The sequence below is a fragment of the Mauremys mutica genome, chromosome 1 (genome assembly GCF_020497125.1).
Source record: "Mauremys mutica isolate MM-2020 ecotype Southern chromosome 1, ASM2049712v1, whole genome shotgun sequence".
Taxonomy (NCBI): Eukaryota; Metazoa; Chordata; order Testudines; family Geoemydidae; genus Mauremys; species Mauremys mutica.
The window spans coordinates 216,525,980-216,546,669 of NC_059072.1; the positions used below are offsets into that span (position 1 = coordinate 216,525,980).

Here is a 20,690-nt window from a genome sequence, read left to right on the forward strand (position 1 = left end):
AACCCAGATATCCCATTGCTTGTGGAGCTGCAGGAAGGCTTTGGGGCAATTGAAGACACCAGGCTTCCAGAGTCCATTACCCCCATATTCTTGTACAAAATTCCAACATCATGTTCAACTGTTCATTCTTCCCAGTTGTTTCTCTGTCTCTGGACATAATTTCTGCACTCGAGCAGGCAATCAGCCTGAATTCTGAGTCCCAGTAACAGAATGTATCCGTAGATTAACTCATGAACTGCGACACAGGAACTTGTAGGGAGTGACACCACCCCACCGTCTTTTACCTCCTACTGCAATGGACAAACTATAAACTGTTTGTACCATCCATCTCCTTCTCTCTACCACTCCTCACTGGGGCCTCCAAATTCTGTTGCCTGGGGTTCTTTCAATCCAAAGCTCTTGGTAACTTTTACTGTGTGCGAGGAGGTGTCAGGAAATAAATCAGGGGAGACATGGCCATCTAACCGATAGATGGCTGGCACAAACAGGACAACACACGAGTGCTTTCACTTAAAGCTAAACTTTACTTAGTCTCAAGCACTTACACACGTCCGCAACAGGTTAGTAAAACACACCCAACCCTTGATTATTACCAAAGCTGAATGTGGCTCTCGAATGACACAGTGGCAGGCTTCTGGTGGGCAAATCTTCCATCTGCCAGTGGGGACCGCAAGATGTATCCAAAGGGAGAGTCCAGAAGAGTCCAACTACCTCAAACTTTTCCCCCTTGGAAATGTACTATTATACATTAGTAATAAAATGACATGTCCCTTAAAGAAAACTTGTTAAGTATGCAGTTTCAATGGTCAAGCAAGAGGTTCCTTCTGATTATTGATTAACCAGGTGTGGATTTTTCCAGAATTTACAGCCTTGGGGCCCCAATAGACATTACTGGGGCACATCCTGCTTGTCTAAAATGCATGTATCAGTAACTTCAACACAATTTTTATCAGGAAGGACACGGGGTCAAGCTGCCCTTTTTGTGGCACCCAAAACTCCCTCCCCTCCTGCCTTGGTCAAGCTGCATGGCCACTTTACAGCCTGATGACTTGGCTGCTTTTAGCAATAAGCCATAGTGGTTTCAGCCACTTTACTGGTTTGCCAAAATCTCCCCGTACAATAGTCCATTCATCCAATCCGTACTTTTTTAACTTACTGGCAAGAATACCATGGGAGACCACATCAAAAGCTTTGCTAAAGTTGAGATATATCACATCCACCACATTCCCCATTTTCACAGCCAGTTATCTCATCATAGAAGGCTATCAGGTTGGTCAGGCATGACTTGCCCTTGGTGAATGCATGTTGACTGTTCCTAATCACCTTTCTCTCCTCCAAGTGCTTCAAAATAGATCCCTTGAGGAGCTGTGCCATAATTTTTCCAGGGACTAAGGTGATTTCCCCCTAGATTCATCAGGGGAGGGATAGCTCAGTGGTTTGAGCATTGGCCTGCTAAATCCAGGGTTGTGAGTTCAATTCTTAAGAGGGCCATTTAGGGATCTGGGGCAAAAATCTGTCTAGGGATTGATCCTGCTTTGAGCAGAGGGTTGGACTAGATGACCTACTGAGGTCCCTGACATTCTATGATTCTTCCATTTTTTAAAAGATGAGCACTATATTTGCCTTTTTCCAGTCATCCAGGACCTTCTCCAATCACCACACGTTTTCAAAGATAATGGTCAGTATGTAGCCAGTGATGCTCTCAAGAAAGGCCCTTGCAGGCCTCCTGGAAAGCCAACTGTCCATTCAAGATTCAAACTCGATTAAAGGAAGTGTGGGAAAGAGGGAGGAGGAAATAGAGTTCCCTCCAGAACTCAAAGCAGAGAGCTCACTCCCCTCCTTTGCTTGGCAGAAAAGCACTTTTCTTCAGCTTCCCCTCTTATTTGGTTGGTGCAGCAAGAGACCTCACTCCTGTTTCAAAATACTTTAACCATTTCATTCACCCATGAGTACCTATGGAGTGGTGCACCTTCTTCTGCCCTCCAGTCAGCTCAGCTTCACAGAAGGTATAACTGACCTCCATGTTCATGCTGCTCTATGTTCAGAACACACTGTTGTTTGGACACTAAGCAGAATTGACAGATTAATAAAGTCTTCCCTATGGCGGCTGGGCTTATGCTGGTTGCTTACACATAACAGCAGCCGAGACTCAGTCTAGCGCAGGATACGTGAGGTATATAGAGGCAGCAGTTCTACCAGGTGGGCCAAAAGAGAATCTGCTAATCTTGTCTTAGCTGGAAATTGCATATTGTACATATCTTGTGAATGTCTATTATATAAATGACTAAAAGTGTGATTTAATATTTGACTATATAGAACTTAGTAATACATTTTGATGTTCCACTTTTCACTATATGTATTTTTTACAACCAAAATCAATGCCATTCCACTTCCTGAAAATGCATAAAGAACATTTATAATGCAAACTGTTACCCATGCAATATTTCAAACAGAAGCCACTGCTTTTTGTTATCTAACTGCATTGAGATGACTTTAAAAATAAAATATCTAGCACTTAATAGCAGATGCAGAGTTTTAAATACCCCATTCATTATTATTACTACCACTTGCTTGAATAAAATTCTACCAATACCTTAAATTTGTAGGTAAACAAAGAAATAACACTTCAGCTTACAAATGCCAGTATAAAGCATTTTTAAACTATGCTGTCAGGAGGCAATGAAAATGCATGCTGGTTATTAATAATTATTTGGTAGCATCAGTATATAATACTGCTTTCTATTAAGATTTTTCCTACTCCAGATGTGCACTCTGTATTTTAGAAAAAGAGTGGCTTCTTGGTAGTTACTATTTGCTCAATTATTTTGTCCAGGAACAGGAAGTTGGAGATCAGACAGTAACTGGGGAGAGCATCAGGAGGAATTCAATGTTGTTTTGCTTGAGGATTGAATGGATGGTTGTAATTTTCAAGGAGTTTGACAAGTATGCTTTTCTGAAAGAGACATTTCTAATTAGTAGGGGACACAGCTGTTCTTCACTGGCTTTCACCATCCAGGAGATGCATGGTCTTTTATAGGTGGTGGCTATAATATTTTTCAGAGCTTCTTGAGCTCTAGAGATTGTGGTGGAGTCAAAATCTGGGACACAGCAAGCTGGATTGTGCAGGCTGGTCATGAGTGAGGCTATTTAATCTTAATTCCTTTTACATCTAGGTGTGGATTATTCCCCCTCTCCTTCTCAAAGTGTTTCACAGAGGGAGATTCCAAGGGATGGACCAGAAAGTATGGATTGATTAGCTGGCTCTCTATGTGTACTAGCTCTGCTAGCTGTAATTCTGCTGCATTGATGTTGGAGGAGTAAAAAGGCTGCAAGAAGTTTTTATGCCCTTGGTGGATGGATTTAGATTTTATGTGTGTATGCACACGCACCACTGTGTACTAGTTGCATCTGCTCGGATTCATCTGTGAACCACAGCAATCTTCTCAGTCACTGGTGGAGAACAGTTGGCTTGAGGCCAAAGTGCTGGTGGTTGGGGGCATCATGTGGTTGTACTGTTGTACCAACCTGTCAGCAACTTGGCTTTGTAATTGGGTGTGTGTACTACTGGGATAATACTGATGTTTATTTTTAAGCATTCTTTCTGGTGTTTATTGATTTACATTTTCACAGCTGTGCAAAATTATGAGTTCTATGTATAATTTCCACAGTTGTGGGAAATTATTGGAGGGATCAGACAAAGTTAAGAGCTCTATAACCATTAAAACACAAATTGACAACATTACATGTCAAAATATACAAAGTAAATACCCTTAAATCTAACCCTAATAATTTCTCAAGTGGCATTTTTCTTATTTTGCCTATCTGTACATTTTGATTACTATTGATGGAAATATTTTTGTCAGTTTGTGTGTATACAGAGAAATAGACATTTATGATAAAAATCTAATCCTTTCAAGCCTACATATATATCAGCTCCTGATGAACATATTAACCTAAATTCCTATAAAAGAAACAAATCTACTACACCAAGTTCAGCTTAAAAATATTATAAATTGTATATGGTCATAGCAAAACTGAATGTGCATTGTGTTACAGCGATGGAAGGAAGGTTAATTTCAATAGTGTTGCTAGCTTGGTTGGAAAGTAGAATTCTCTTATACTGTTGAATTTTATACACCTCTGTGACAGGACACTATCAGCAGTGTCCTGATCACTGTCAGGCCCAGCTAGAGGCAGTTAATTATGTTGTGGGATTATGAGCACCTGGGTTGTAATCACTGGGCTAGTGAGGTACTTGGGAGGATATGAGCAAGGGGTAGGTCAGCAGGGAAGCTCAGAAGGTGAGTCTGGGCTGAGGAGTGAAGTGACAAAAAAGTTTCTCCTTGCATTACACTGCTACTTTGTAAGAAAATAATGCACACCTTGGTGAAAGGATAACAACCTGATGTGCATTTGTGAATGTGAGACCACGTCAACTCGCCAGGCAGTGGAGTATATCAGGTAGTACGTAGGCACCAGGTGACTACCTCAGAGTCCATTTTGAAGCAGTGCGCGGTTCTCTGTCATAAGTTTTAGTCTTTATTCCCCTCATGTAATGGGAATACTTCATTCGCTGTAAATGAATACAGTACTGACATGGCTATACTGTATAGTTTTATGATTCCCTGTCTCTTCTTATACTAGGAATTTCAATTCAACTCTCAAACTCAGTTCCCCTGTTGGTACCTTTTCACTGCTGACTGATCTGTGTTTCTTCCATTGATGATACAAATGAGTTATTTAGGTGGCAATTAGAAGTTTTCTTTCTACCAGTTTTCAGACTTACACCTTATCATATAAAAGGAATACTCTGTTTTTCTTCCCTCCCCCCACAGTAAAACAGTGATTCAGCTGTCTTGACATGTGAAGGAAAAAAATCCATGCTAGAAGCTTGAAATCAGTTGAACACATTTTTCTGAGTGCTATCAATTAAAGAGAGAAGAAATTACAATAAAAATGTAACTGAAGGGTTTAAAATAAGAGGCTCGTTCTCATAGATTAGAATAATTTTGGAGATTTTTCCTAAACATTCTAGATATAAAGCCAAGCTTCCAAGAGACTCTTATTCATTTTTGGAATTTCTGTATTCTTAAATCTGTCAAGTTCTAAATTATTTATCATATAAGATATATATTTTTAAATAACAATTGTTTGAAGGGATTTGTGTTAAAGGGTTTGAAGCTGGCACTTTATTGTTGAGTCTCTTTTTCCTGTAAAGGAAAACACCATCCCTTTCGCTCATCCATCAGGAAGCATATCTGGTTAAAAAGTCCTTCTCACCATAAATAAATTGTGACATAGTTTCAAATAGCTTTCATTTCATAGCTTTTTCTGACTTTTTCTGACTTTCTTGCTGGCAGTAACCATAATGCTGAAAAGTGAAAAAGTATGGAAAAACAGAAACACTAAGCCAATTTTTATCCTGCTTTAATAAGTTTTTGAAATTGGAAAGAATGTATTATTAATACTAGTTGCAACTCTACAGTTAAGGCAGAGTTGCATTTTGCACTTAACTTTGCACTCAGACAACCTCTTGGTTACATATAAGAAATGTAGGTATACCTTCCCAAAAATTACTTTGAATTAAAAATGGATCCTTTAAGAAATTTGGTACCAGGTTTTAAGCTTTTTTTTTTTTTTTTGGCCTCACATGATGTTAGTAACAACAGAAGTAGACTATGCAAACTTCTCATATAGGTAAGATTTGAATACATTTGTTCGGGAGATTATGGGTCACTTTTGTCTGACTTTCTTTATAACTGAAAGTTTCTCCTTCAGCACAGACTAGCACATAATCTTCTCTTTCAGAAAGTTACAAAGACTTGCCCTCTTCCAAAATGATTGCATTCTCCCATTGGTCTCAGTGGAACTGAGGCTGCCCTTAGCAAAGATGGCCAACTGTCTCAAATCACCTATTCACAGTGCCCTTCTCCATCTCCTGATAGCACGGGAGGCACCACTGAGGGCAGTCTAGCTGTAGGCAGTGGCTGTTTTAAAAGAGTGGACAGCTTGTTATTTCTGTCCCATCAAGAATGGTGGGAGATGGTGTCCATTTTGAGAGTGCAATTCTTCATGCATTTATCTAAAAAAGATTTTATTCGTTTCGGTTATGAAAAATAACAGCACCAGTGATCATACTCCCAAATTCATACGTTCAACAGCTCTCCATTGAACCAGACTTACTTGACAGACAGGGATGGAGGGAAAGGGAGTGTGTGTGTGAGAGAGGTGCATGTGGGGGACGAGAGAGAGGGGTGTGTGCACACATGCATATTTTGAGAGTTATAGAATCATAGAATATCAGGGTTGGAAGGGACCTCAAAAGGTCATCTAGTCCAGCCCCCTGCTCAAAGCAGGACCAATCCTCAATGGAAGGGAGGAGGGAGATGGAAAACTGTTGTTTGCATCCAATAGCTTGTAGAGGGTGCAGGAGGAATTTATGGAGATGGTTCATCCAGGTTGATGAGAAGGACAGAAGAAAGGGGAAAACTTTGGATACACTGGCTGGTTTGTGGTGCTGCAGAGTGGTCTGAAGCAGCCAGAGATTATTTGTGAATCTGGCATAAAAATGTGCGTGTTTGTGTGTGTGTGTGTATATATATGTATGTATGTATATAATTTTTGTTTCACATTTTAAATTGATATTACATTAAAAGTAACTCATTAGAAATTTTATATGGTAATATTCACTTTGGATTTCTTGTTTAGTGTATGGAATTTTTAACTTTTGTTATAAAAACAAATAAATTCCCAGACAAAGCTATAAGGTAGAAATTAAATTTGCGATATGTATCAGTAATTTAAGGATAAAATGCATTACAGGGATATTGTAAACACTCTGAAGGTGACTTTTTGAAAAGTGTGTTTTTTAAAAATATTTTAAATTTAATCTGGGACTACAAATACTAAAATGCCTTAATTATAATCATATGGCTATTACATAACATCACTACAGGATAGAGTTAAGATTGTTTAGGTGCTCTAGCTATGTATGGCCTTTCACTTTAATAGGCTTGGATTTCTTTTCAACTTAACTTTAATTCTGATTTTCCTAAGTTTATAAATCTTGGTTTGAGGATAACTGCTCCCCTGTGATGTATTTTACTTTATAATACTGCTAAAAATGCAGAGTACTGGTAGGTAAAGTCCCACAGGATGAAAATCTAAGGGAAAAGGAGTTCAGGAGGGCTTACAATTTGTCAGAAACCATATTAAAGGCAGAACAGCAAACCAGCCAAATATGAAGAAAAAATTAAAAAACTAAATGTAAGAGGCCAATATAAGGCTCGATCAGGAGCTCTTTAGCCACCTGAAAATCAAAAAGGAATCCTTCAAAAACTGGAAACATGGATGAATTTTTAAGGAGTACAAAGGAATAGCACAAGCACGTAGGGACAAAATCACAAAGGCTAATGTACAAAATAAGTTACACATAACAAGGGACACAGAAGGCAAGAAGAAGAGGCGTTATAAATTTGTTAGGAGCAAGAAAAAGATGAAGGGAAGTTTAGTGAGGAAGGAGAGCTAAAAACAGATGACATCAAGAAGGCTGAGGAGTTTAATACCTGTTTTGCTTCAGTCTTCACTAAAAGACTGATGGCTTGAGACCCCATTTAAGCAGATTTACTTGATGATTTTTAAACCATTGTATAAATTGGAGGAAAACTAAAGACCATCATTTTCAAATTTAGAAGTTTAAAAGCAGTTATTTAAATCCATACATAGACACCTCACTAAATGGTCTGACTTCAAAGATGTTCAGGTGCTTACAGCTCCAGTGAGTTTGATGGGGGTTGTTGGCATTCATCACATTTTGAAAAAAATCAGGCCTTTTACTTAGGGTGTGTGTGTGTGTGTGTGTGTGTGTGTGTGTGTGTGTGTGTGTGTGTGTGTGTGTGTGTGTGTGTGTGTGTGTGTGTGTGTGGTAGTTGTTGCAGCTAGCGCCCTCAACCATGACTGGGGCCCCATTGGGCTAGGCACAGTGCAAAAACAGTCTGAGAGACAGCCTCTGCCCTGAAAACCTTACAGTCTAAATAGACAAAGCAAACAAACATTGGAAGAGGGGAAGCATTATTATCCAGTTTTCCAGATGAGGAAGTGGAGAGATTGTGACGTGTCCAAAGTTCATAGGAAATCTTTGGCTCAGGTGGGAATTGAACCTCATTTTCCTGAATCCCAAATCCAGTTCCTTAACCACAAAAACATCGTTCCTCCCAAAATAGTCCCCACTGGATATAAGGGCCTAATTTTAGGGATCCAATTTAGTAAACTTTGCCTTTAGATTTCTTTCAGTTTCTGAAATTGGGCTTTCATATCATTTGTGACAAAGGGGGCTGATCCTGCAGAGTGGTGGATACCTTCAACCAGGGGCGGCTCCAGGCCCCAGCACACCAAGCACGTGCTTGGGGCGGCAAGCCGCGGGGGGGCGCTCTGCCGGCGCCGTGAGGGCTGCCTTCTGCGGCTTGCCTGTGGAGGGTCCGCTGGTCCCACGGCTTCGGTGGACCTCCTGCAGGCGTGCCTGCGGAGGGTCCGCTGGTCCCGCGGCTTCGGCGGACCTCCTGCAGGCATGCCTGCGGGAGGTCCGCTGAAGCCGCGGGACCAGCGGACCCTCTGCAGGCAAACCGCCGCAGGCAGCCCGTCTGCTGTGCTTGGGGCGGCAAAATCCCTAGAGCCGCCCCTGCCTTCAACTCCTATTGACTTATTGGCACCTTGCAGTACTGGGTTAAAAATCATAATTATTTGAGCTGGAAGATAATTTAGAACTGCAAATTAAAGCTCCAAACCTATTTTCAGATACATTTAATTCTATTTATCATGAATGGTGTTTCTTTTCTGATTAATTTTGAAGAAATATGTAAATTTTTGCTTTTAAAGAATTACTGTTAATGTCAAATAATCTGTATATATTTTCCTCCATTTAGTTATGGAGGAAAATGTTAAAAAGTGATGATTTCTTATTTTTATAATAATAAAGATTGCATTTGAAATATAATTACCTATGACACAGAGTTCCCCTATTAACACTAGTGTTTTTTTTCTTCTTCTTCTTCTTTCTTTTTTTCTTTTACTGTAGGCTGGAGGAAGAAAAAAATATTTTGTCAGAATTGCAAGAAGATTTAAATGAGTTCATTTTATGGTTAGAGGAAGCAGACAGCATTGTTGGTATTCCTCTTGAACTGGGAAATGAGCAACAGTTAAAAGACTCTCTTGAAAAAGTGAAGGTAACATAAATTCTTATATTTAATGTCTTCTTAGTTTGTCATATCTGCATAAACAAATTGAATTGTTGTTCTTAATCCAGATTGATTTCTGTCAAACACTTAATCGCTATTATTCCACAATTTACTAGATAATACAAAAAATAGGAAGTCCTGTGTTTTAAAGCCCAGGTATCAGAATATATTGCCTGCATTAAAATTAGACTAGAAAAAGTAATTGAAAATATAGAGTTGTAAAACAGACACTTTTTTCCATCCCTAACTAGTCTGTGTTTAGCAGGAAATAGGACAGAGAAGAAAACCTAATGCTTAATATTCAGCTCTTTAATTTAATTAAGAAATGTCTCCTTTCTTGGCTGAACCATTTTAGCAGCAAGGTATTTCCTTGTGGGGGTCTGAAAGAAGTCCCCAAAAGTGTGTTTAAAAATATAAAATAATAAAAAACCCAAAGTGGGCAATTTTAATAAGAAAAGTTAAGTTTAAATGAAAGGTCCTCGGGGCTCCAGAGATTCCAGCTGCCAGCAGAATATGTGAAAACTGCCTCCCTGTTATTGCCAGGAATAGCCAAATGTGAGAACCTCCAGGCTTCCCAAACACTCCTGTAATTCTATTATCATATATGGCTAGTCACCTGTTGAGATCTGAATTAGTTAATGACCTATTGTGTCCTAATTATGATCTTACACTAATGTAAACAGAGCAGGCTGTAACTGCCCTTCATTTGTACAGTTTGTTTCTCCCTATTGTTATTTGAACTGCTTGATCTGTTCAGCTTTTAAAACTAAACCATCCTCAATAACTGCAATTTTAAAACAAGTTTGGTTGTAAAGCACCCTGAAACTGTTTGGGGTGGGGGGAACTGTTTCCTATATGACTTATTTCTTTTGCTGCAAGAAGTTAGAGTTTATCTTTACTTTACTTACTGAGCTCCAGCTACTTTCTGTATACTTTAAACCGTTAATGTGACCTCTCCTTTTAAAACACTTCTATTGCCCTTTTAGTCCACAGAGGTTGCACTCTTCCTCTTCCTAATGAAAAGTATCCTCTCATTATTTGACACATAATGTAAAATTAGCCTTCCTATGACCATTCCTATAAACCAGATTGTCTTACTGATATCTGTGGAGGATGCATGTAGGGCTAAATGGACTTCATCCTGACTGACTGAATGTCAGTGAGTCAGAGGAAGAATTTTGAAGAGGCTTTTCATCTTTCATCTGCCTTTGTTTAAGTTATCCCTTCTAGATCCAGGTATACTTCTAGCACTCACAAACCTAGTTTTTAAACCTGTGAGTCAGTAATATCAGAATTGTGAAATCTAGGAAAAATGCAAAGAAAATATTATTTGTGCAGCATTTATTTATTTATATTTACAGAGCATTAAATGTCCATGGCACTTTAAACAATCCCTGTCCTCTGGAGCTTACAATCTAAATGAAATGCTACCTACATTAGAAAGTGGGGTTTTTGTTTGTTTGTTTGCTGCGCAGCTCCTCTGAGCTTTCATACATATGTGTAGAGCTTTGGAGGTCTCCGACCCAAATGTACTAATGTCAATAGCTGGTAGCTGCATTTTGGATAGCAGGTGGGGGAGAAAAGCGCATATATGGATGAAGATTCTCTCTTCTCAATATGTATTAATGTGGGCAGGAGAGAAGTATGTTAATGTGGGAGGGAACCCCTCCCCCAGTAACTCCTAAAGGATGGGTGGTCCAAAGTCAAACCTACTGGTGATGATATTTTTTTCCTTCATATTTCAGGCTTTTAAGCTATGCTGTGAGCCACCTCTTTTCTTTTTGATCCACCCAAAGGAAGTTACCCCAAACCCAGTGATATAGTAACTATTAAAGATTCTCTTGTGGCCCATCCCAGACTTGGATCATTTTTTTAAATGATGGCTGCGGAAGCTTGCACTTTATATTATATAACTCTTTGGTTACTTGATATGTTAAGTTATATTAACACTATACATTTGCAGTAATTGCATACAGGAAGGGGAATGGATTCAGATTATTGGGACATGATAGGCAGGACACTCCTAAACATTACCAGTAGCCCTCTGATTTGCAGGGTTTATGGATATATTATGAACATTATTGCTTATGGGGTTGGATCAGAGTGCTTACCACTGCACAGAACATGGAAGAGACATGGAACCTGCTCTAAAGGGCTTACAGTTCACACAAACAAAAGGCAGCAATTAGTAAAGCACCAGGTGACCAGAAGGAAAGATTAATCACACAGCAGAGATGAACTTTTATTTTATTTCCCTCTGGGAAGCTTGTTTTCCCTCCATTTTGGTCTCCTCAGAGAGCCGCTCTTTCCTCACTATAAGTCTGCCTAATAGAGTCAGCATTTGCTGTTTTTCTGAGCCTTTTTAACTCAGAAAGCCATGGCTATTTTGTGCTGAATTGAGCCCTGAGCCTGGTCTCTGCAGCTGATAGACTAATCAATAGCAGCGAAGATAAGGGAGTTGAAAATTCTACCACAGTTCATTTTCAATGTTGTATTTGTCTGTTCCAGTTAAGAGTGGAAGAGCTACCTCCACACAAGGGAATATTGAAACGATTAACTGAAACTGGAGGAATAGCACTTGGAAGTACATCACTGAACCCAGAAGAAAAACATAAGCTTGAAAATAGGCTCAAGGAGGCTAACGATCTCTGGATAAAGGTTAGATATATTAGCAATGATATTATGACATATAACTCTAATCTGTTAGAAGTACTTATACATTCTGTCGTTTGTATGCTTTTTCTCTGAATGAACATGAAGGTTAATCTGTATCTGTCATCGGATAAGAAGAAAAAAAAAGCAGCAAACAAGAATTGTAGCTGTGATGCTGGGTGACTTAATAACAGTGGTATGGTCAAGATTCTTTTTTTAAATGGGTGCCTAAAGTTAGTTTTCTGCAGCCATGTATAGGCACTTAAATAAGTGGTATTCTGTTAAAAAATGCTGAGAAGAGGGGAAGGATTTGTTCTCCAATCCTGGCTGTTTTGTGGCAGCTACTGCTGCTCTGAGGCTAGAGTAGCTTCTGTAGCATTTATGGCACTGCTCCATTGGGAACATTTGTGGAACCACTGGCCACACCCCAGCTCTTTTCCCGCTCCAAACCCTTAAAATTATACAGGCAGCCTCTGTGGCACTGGACTCTGCATCATGCAGGCCTTGCATGCTGCCTCAGATCATGTCTCCTGTGCAATGGCATTGTACTTATTCTGCTACCTTAGATTTCTGTGCCTGTGGAGAGGGCTGGGGAAAGGTTTTGCTGGTTTTTATTTGAATATATATATTGCTATGCTAAAAAGTGTTAATGTTGGCCGTCAGTCACAGATTAAAGGAGAAATTGATGAGTGTTCCAAGTACCCCTCATTCAGGCTAAACGAGGTAGCAATTAAATACCTCTTTATTTATTAATAGCAGAAACAATAGAAGCCATCATCCAAGGCACAGAGCAGCATGGCAAGGCTTGAGTAGAAGCTGAATCATGTGGGCCAAGGAACTTTCCTGGAGACTGATTGCATACTCAGGATCTGAGGCATTGATTTGGTTGCAAATGCATGTATGTATGAAAAGAGCCTGAAAGCAGGGGGAAATCCAGCAGATAGTGGGAGAATCAGTGATGTATGCCCCTAGGAGAAAGCCAAAGAAGCTTCTTTTGGGTAGAGTTCTTAATGAGAAGTTAGACTTGAATTTTTGAAAAAAGGAAACATCTCCTGTTTGTTTCTACTGTGTTAGGGAATCAGGACTTTCTATCTATGGTACTTACATGGCCCCCATCACTGTGGTATCTGAATGCCTCACAGACTTTGATGTGTATTTAGCCTTACTGAGAGGTAGGGAAGTTTTATTATCCATTTTATAGCTGGGGAACTGAGGCACAGAGAAGCTAAGTGACTTGCCCAAGGTCACACAAGAAGTTGGAGAGCAAAGTCTTCCGAGTATGAGGCTAGTGCCCTAACCACTGCATCATCCTTCTTCTGGACATGCCTTTGTTTACATTCTTTGTAGATAATCAGGATTACACCAAAGAACCATTTGATTCATATAATCAGTTTTGCCTCCTAACAGAAACAACCTTTCAAGGCCTTGAACATTGACTAACTGCTCAGGTTGAAAGGAGAAACAATATTGACCAAAATTTGCAAACCTAGATGCCTAGAAATGGGCACTTAAATCAGTATTTCGGCACCTATACAGAAGTGTCCTTTTCTCTAGAAAATGAGTGAGCTCCCAGATATGTCTCTGAAGTCAACTGTAAATGAATGAATTCAGCACCTCTGAAAATCAGATGACTTCTAATTACATGATTAAATATGGATTTACATGCCTAACTTTAGGGACCAATGCTTGACATTTTGGCCATAGCTTAAAAGGAAAGAATTAGTTTTTAAGAAACATGTGTTCTTTTTGTTGGTGTTTGGTGTATCTTTTTGTAAAAGATGTTACAAATGCATTTACACAGAAATTGTGATTTCTGATTTTATCAGACTCTGAATATAATCTGTCATTGACTGTTTCTGTATTCCAAGACTTTGTGAAAGGGATATCTTTTTACATTCCTTTTTATCTCCTGTTGATTAATACAGAAATGTTTTCTATTTCTCATTTGTCATGGCCAGAGTGACCCAGAAAACTGTATATGAAAGTCAGATCTCGTTACTTCTGGGGGCTTATCCTAGGGTTCTTAAACGCCCTTGCTAGCTGTAGCTTCTCTAGGCCTTGGTTCATGGTATATTGTGGGAGAACTTATCTCTTCATCTCATGGTACTTGACTGGAAGTGCTTGTAGCCTGCCAACATCTCCAACAGAGCCATTTTTGGGTCTGAAAGCTCCCTGCAACCAGAGCCAGTAACAGTAATCCAGCGTTGGTGGAAGAACTTCTGCTTATACTTTCACTCCTATTTTGGGAATCAGAGAGAGTATCTCCGTGCTGGTGGATGTTTCAGCAGTGGTATTTGTCCTATCAATGGCATCTATCAGAGGGCAGTACTGACATGGCAGCCAGAACGCAGCTGATGCTGCTCATGACTGTTGCAGATTCCTCATACATAGAACGGAGCTTCTGGAGCAAGATTATGGGCACAGATTGGTGGGATCACATCATATTGCAGACCTGGGATGACAAGCTCCAAAACTTATGCATGAAGAAGTAGATGTTCATGGAGCTGTGTGATCAATGTCAAGAAATGTGCACGAGGAAGGCCCAGGCAGTCCAGAAGCAGGTTACTATAGCTATCTGGAAGCTGACTACCCCAGACTTCTTCTTGTCCATGACTAACTGGTTTGGAATTGGCAAGTCAACTGTGAGGCTTGTGGTGGTGGAGATTTGTGAGGCCATCAGGACTGTGATTTACCCAAAGGTGGTGGGCATAAAAATGTTCCCAAAATAATTGCTGGTTTTGAAAGAATGGCCTTTCCAAACTGTTCTGGGGCTGTCGATAGGAATCATGTATCCATAGTTTGCCCTCCGTAAGGAACACAGGAGTATATAAGCTGCAAACAGTACTACTTCATCTTTATTCAGGCCCTGGTCAATCACAGAGGCTGGTTCTTGGATATCAGCATGGAATGCACTGGCAGGGTGCATAATGCCAGGATTTTCTGGAGCCTGGGACTTTACCTTCACAGACAAGAGGGCATATTGTTCACATCAAATGGTATTATGAATGGAGTCACTGTCCCCACTGTCATTCTAGGGGATACCACATGCCCCCTTTTCCATGGCTTATGAAACTGTATCCTGATTACAGAAGGCCTGGCAAAAGAAAGTTCAACTACACGCTTTATAGCTGTAGAATGATGGTGGAATGTGCATTTGGCAGATTGAAATCTCAGTGGCACTGCCCTCAAAATCATTTGGATGCCTATGTTATCAAAACATCTACATTATTGTGGTCTGCTGTGTATTGTACAATGTCTGTGAGGAGAAAGATGAGCCATTTTGCCAGGAGTGGACTCAAGACACTGCTAGATTGCTGATCTTATACACTCAACCAGAAACTACACAATTATTATTGGATCAGGATCCACATATGTAATAGAAATCAGGGTGCTTTGTGTGCCCACATCATAGGTTTTCATGGTGCAATGCACGAGGGGGAATGACATAGTATTTGTAATTGTGCCACACTCATTCCACTATTTCTGGGACTGGGGCAGCTTGGGAACGTTTATTTTTATTAAATTTTGTTATTCATTTTATACATATTGTTTTTGTACCTCATCACACAGTTTTTAGATTACTGTGATGAAATTTTATGAATTCTGTTGTGCATCTTATAGAAACTGGTTGTGTACCTCAACACACAGCATATGAATTATTGTGACATTCCATTTTAATAAAATTAATAAAACCTGTTTATGCAACCATGTGTGGAAACTGAAGATTTTATTTTAAACATGCATGCAAATGACAAATAACAGTGTAAAAATGCTGATAGGTGAGCAGCTGCCATTAAAACGTAAAAAGTAATACACAAAAACAATGCCTATTAAGAAATCAAACAGACCAAAGTGCACAACAGTAAAACAATGTATATTGTCACCATAGCAGTTTCATTGCCTCTGGGTGCTCATTGGTGTCCTGTTCTCCTTGGCCCTTCTGGTGCATTTTGCATGAGTGGATCGGAGCTGAATAATATTGGAGGACTGGACAGGGTACATTTGACTGTTCCATGTAATGTTCATTGCTTGAGACATGGACCGGCCAGCCCCAGAATAGTCCAAAGGCTGTATAGGCTGCTGAATATATTAGCTCAGAAGTGACTCAGTGCTGTGACAAAGTCAGACCAGACAGCTGTAAGAGAGCAGTGGAAGGCAGATTAATCAGCCCCAGAATTGTAAAAGCGCTTTTCCCCATGAGCTGAAAAGAAGTTACCTCAAGTCAACTAAGGCCACCTGAATCCAAGTAAGGGCTGCCTGTGACCTTTAAAAACATCCTCTCCTAATGAGAGGGGGAGGAAAGAGGAGAGACAAGCTGCAGCATGGCTAGTGGCAGCAGGAAGAAAAGGCTTTTGGGTGGAAGGCTGGTCTCCTCCCTATAGCGGAAGCAACTTTCTGCCTGTTTGGGGAAGGACTGGCACCTTGAAGCCAGCATAAAAAGGCAACACTCCAGAGAGTGGACAGGGAAAGATATTCCCTTTCTGTGTTATGAAGTTTTCTTTGGTTTGGCTGAAGTGCAGTAGAGGTGGAAGGGCCTGCCAAGGCAAATTAAAGTGCACATTATTCTCTGATTGTTTAAAAAAAAATACTTTTCTACCATTTTCCTGGAGCTGGATCAATTCAGAGTCAAAGGATGATGCTTGTTATCATTTGGTTTTATTTTATTCACACAAAAATCTCTGGACGGTGCATAAGATCCTGCAAGCTATGCTGCAAGCCAACATATGTCATGGTAAGAGCACATAGCAAAAACAATTAAAATCATTTATAAATCGCCACAATTTTTCCCTGTGTGTGTGTAAGGGGGAGGTTATATTAGCATTGGTTTACAATAGTTTCATGTGGGGCAAGCTCTGGAGAATGTTCTTGGTCTGAAAGTGCCCGTGTGGAAGTATGACCTTCTGTTTTAGGCCATCGGAGGAGAGCCACTCATCTATGCTAATGAGATTTTTAGGCCTCTGGTGATTGCCTGGCACATCTATGAATGGAGGGGCTTATATGCTACAGAGGCATCCCTAACAAGTATGCTCTGCCCCGGAATGTAAATGATTGTCAGGAGTTCCTATTCAGCGAGACATCTGCATGCATCACCAGTCATGAATGGGACAAAAATTATGGCAAAATCAATAAGATTTTGATTTAGGATGAAGACAAATTAAGAAGTCCTTAGAAGCACCCTGCATTCCTGGATAGACCTTCCTGTGACTAAATACATCATCTGCAACCATTGGGACCCCTAATATAGGGAGGCATGGACTAAATACAACTGCAGGTACCATTTGGATTCATAATACTGGCAGAAGCAGACTAAATACACCCTCAGACGTTATTTGGACTCAGAATGCGGGAAGACATAATGATCCAGGATGATCCAGTGTGGCTGATTTCTAAGCTACATTGTACTTGCAGGAGAGAGAATGTAAGGCTCATAAGTTTAATGCATTGACCTGGCTTTGAACAGTAAGTGTGTATCTAATACAGATGTTTTATTGAACATTTTTTCACACTTTATTGTATCCTTTCTGAATTCCGTGTGCTGTTGGGGGTGAAGTGGGGAGTGAAGTGGCCTTTAGGAAATTGGCCTGGATTGCCCGCCTCAATGGAACCACACTACAACCCTCTGCTTGTAGTAATAATGTAATTTGGCATAACCTGAAAATCCTTTCCATTCCTCTATTAACAACAAATATGGTTGCTAAAATATAATAGGTTCCAGCACAGCTTCTGCTGCCACTTCAGGTGCAGGCTGCTACTCATAGGTTCACACCCACAAGTTTCACTTTTGACGTTAAAAAAGATCAAAATCACTCCTCTGATGTTTAGAAACCTTTGTCTAATTTCAAGCCTGAACACGTTGGTGACCAGTTTATATCCATTTGTTCTTGAGCAGACATCGGCCCTTACCTTAAATAACTTCCTTCCCTCCCTCCCTTGTGTTTACCCCTAAGATGTATTTATAGAGAGCAATCATCTCTCTCCTGAGCCTTCATTATATTAAGGTAAACAAGCCAAGCTCCTTAAGTCTCCTCTTGTAATGTAGGTTCTCCATACCTCTGACATCCTAGTAACACTTCTCTGCCTGTGTTCCAGTTTGAATTAATCTTTCTTAAACCTGGGAGACCAGAATTGCACACAGTATTCCAGATGAGGTTCACTAGTACCTTGTATAATGGTAATAACACATACCCGTGTCTACTAGAATTACCTTGCGTTTTTCACAGCCTCATTGCATTGGCAGCTCATAGTCATCCTTTGATCAACCCCCAGATCTTTCTCATCCTCTGTTGCTTCCAACTGTGATACATTCCCTATTTATTTATAGCAATTTTTTTTGTCCTTAAATGCATGTAGTTTCCTGAATCACTTTTCCCCCCCTTTTTTAAATATAGGCACTATATTTGCCATTCTCCAGTCATATATTACGCCCCCCCAAGTTTACAGATTCATTAAAAATCTTTGCTATCAGGCTTGTAATTTCATATGAAGTTGCTTTAATATTCTTGGATGGAGATTATCTGAGCCCCCCAGTTTGGTCCCATTAAGCTGTTTGAGTTTGGCTTCCACCTTGGATGTGCTCATTTTTGCTTCCATATCTTTGTTCCTATATTATCTACCCTAGCACTGTCCCCAAGCTCTTCATTATTCTTATTAGAAACTGAGGCAAAGTAATCATTTAGGTGTTTGCCCATGCCTAGATTATCTGTAATGTCCACGCCATCCTCAGGGCTTAGTGGTCTCATTTCTTTTCATAGCTGTCTTTATTTATTTGGTAAAAGAACCTTTTACTATTGATTTTAATTTCTTTTGCAAGGTCCAACTCTGCCTGGCTTTTGGCAGTTATCACTTTTCCCCTACTCTTTCTAACCTCTAAGATCTTGCTGATCCATCCCTTTTTCCATTCCTCATAGGGTTTCTGCTTTTCTTACTAACCTGTTTAAGATGCTCATTCACCCACTTTGGTCTCCAACCCTTCCCTATGAGTTTCACCCCTCCTTGCCTTGCTTGGGTTACAGGCTCTAGATATTTTCTACAACTTTGACTTAAAGTAATTCCAAACTTCCTCTGCATTCAGATCCTTGGGTTCTTCAATCCAGTCAACTTCATTAACAAATTCCCTTTTTTTTTTTTTTAGGTTTGCCCTTTTGAAATCAAGGACCCCTAGTTGTGGACTTGTTTTTGTTTACCATTCCATTAAGTTGAAATTAATTAACTCATGATCACTCAAACCAAGGTTGTCCTCTATGACCTCTGTTCTTATTAGTAGGGAGTCCCAGGTCAAGTACACCTGCCTCTTCCTGGTGTTGTATGATTCTCCAGCCTTCCCTCTTTCTGTTCTTTCTGGCTGCAAGTTGTTTTATCTTCTGTTCTCACTTGCAATCTTCTGTAAGTCATCCTCTATCCTCCTAGGGCTCCAAACTCTGACTATCTCCATTTTCTCTGCCTTCCTTTCTGTAGGACTAGCTGCTCTTCCCTTCTTATATGCTCTCCCATCTTTGGTTACTGCCTGCCTCTCACCTTCATTTTTCAACTCACGAACCTGTACCTCAGTGCTATTTCTCCTTTGCTAGTCAATCTTTTCCTCTGCCTTGTTCTTGTTGTTACATGCTTCTACTGACCACTTTTCTCATCCAGCAATCTACTCTCTCAATTCTCTGGTCCAGCATGCATTTTCAAGTCATGATGTTTCCTTTCAGCCTTGTCTTTCCATCGTCCTCTCAAATCCCCTTTGAAACTCAACCATCAAATCTAGCTGCATCTCCAACCTCAGATCTTGTCTTCCATCAGATCTACCAGGTGGCATGCAGGGATCCTTGTGAGGTTATCCTTTCTTTGGACCCTTTTCAAAGAGTTTTGCTTTGTGAATAGGCAATTCAGCTGGTCACTTCATAGCATGACATTTTGTGTGCTGGGAATGAACACTTGTTATTCCTGATGATCTCATCCTACATTACTTTAGAACGTAGTATGAATGGCAGGAAGATTATGTTAAAATGTAGCTACAGTGGAGCAGATCTTTAGCTGGTGTAAACTGGGGTAGATCCATTGATTTTAAAGTATTATGCAAATTTTCACCAGTTGAGGATCTGTCCCACTGTCTTTTAAGGTTATGATGGGTTTTTGTTTGTCTTGATGTGAATGATATCACTTGTGAGTCTTGACCTTCAAGGTGACATATTTGAAATAAGTCCTGTTCAAACCTTCTTTATAGTGACAGAAATCATTGCCCTACAGCAATGAAAATAAGCCTAGAAAAGAAATCAAATATGAAAGGAATTGCTGTCAAATAAAAGGGACTTTTTGCTTTGCTTCAGCATTGTCTTTGCTTTTAAGTGTCTAGATCACATGATGATGACCTTGAGAACAGATATTTGAAGAGTTTTCCTTCCTCTGACATAGCAGTAATTTTTAAATTAGATTTCTTTAGTCACTCTTCTAAATAGTGATTCTAATATGCTACTATGTTAGACACAGTTTAAGTAGAGAACAAAGATTAAAGGCCACATTTAAAATCATGGCTTGTAAATTCCAACGCAGTTTCATTTATTATACCTTCCCCAAGCCAATATTTTGTGTAAAAATGAAAATAACAGTGCTGTCTTTATGAAAGGTCTTAATAATACAGAAAATAAAGTGTCCTATCACAGTTTTATGCCTTCACATCAAGAATTTCACATTACTTATTTTCATAGCTCAAAGAATCTAATAACTAAACTTGTACTGCTGTGTCCAGGTAAGCTGCCCACCTGGTGCTTCAAAGCATAGAAAAGGGGCACTAGGCATTGGAGTTGATGAATTCAGTTCTTG

General features: G+C 39.8%; 1 protein-coding gene across 18 annotated transcripts in view; it reads left to right on the plus strand.

Moving 5' to 3' along the window:
* DMD (dystrophin) overlaps positions 1 to 20,690 on the plus strand; it is a 2,044,659-nt gene that overhangs the window by 1,366,072 nt on the left and 657,897 nt on the right. For all 18 annotated transcript variants that reach the window (XM_044996713.1, XM_044997415.1, XM_045002732.1 and 15 more), the window contains 2 exons: positions 9,074 to 9,221; positions 11,742 to 11,891. In XM_044996713.1, the coding sequence (XP_044852648.1) occupies positions 9,074 to 9,221; positions 11,742 to 11,891 (298 nt within the window). The remainder of the gene's footprint in view (positions 1 to 9,073; positions 9,222 to 11,741; positions 11,892 to 20,690) is intronic.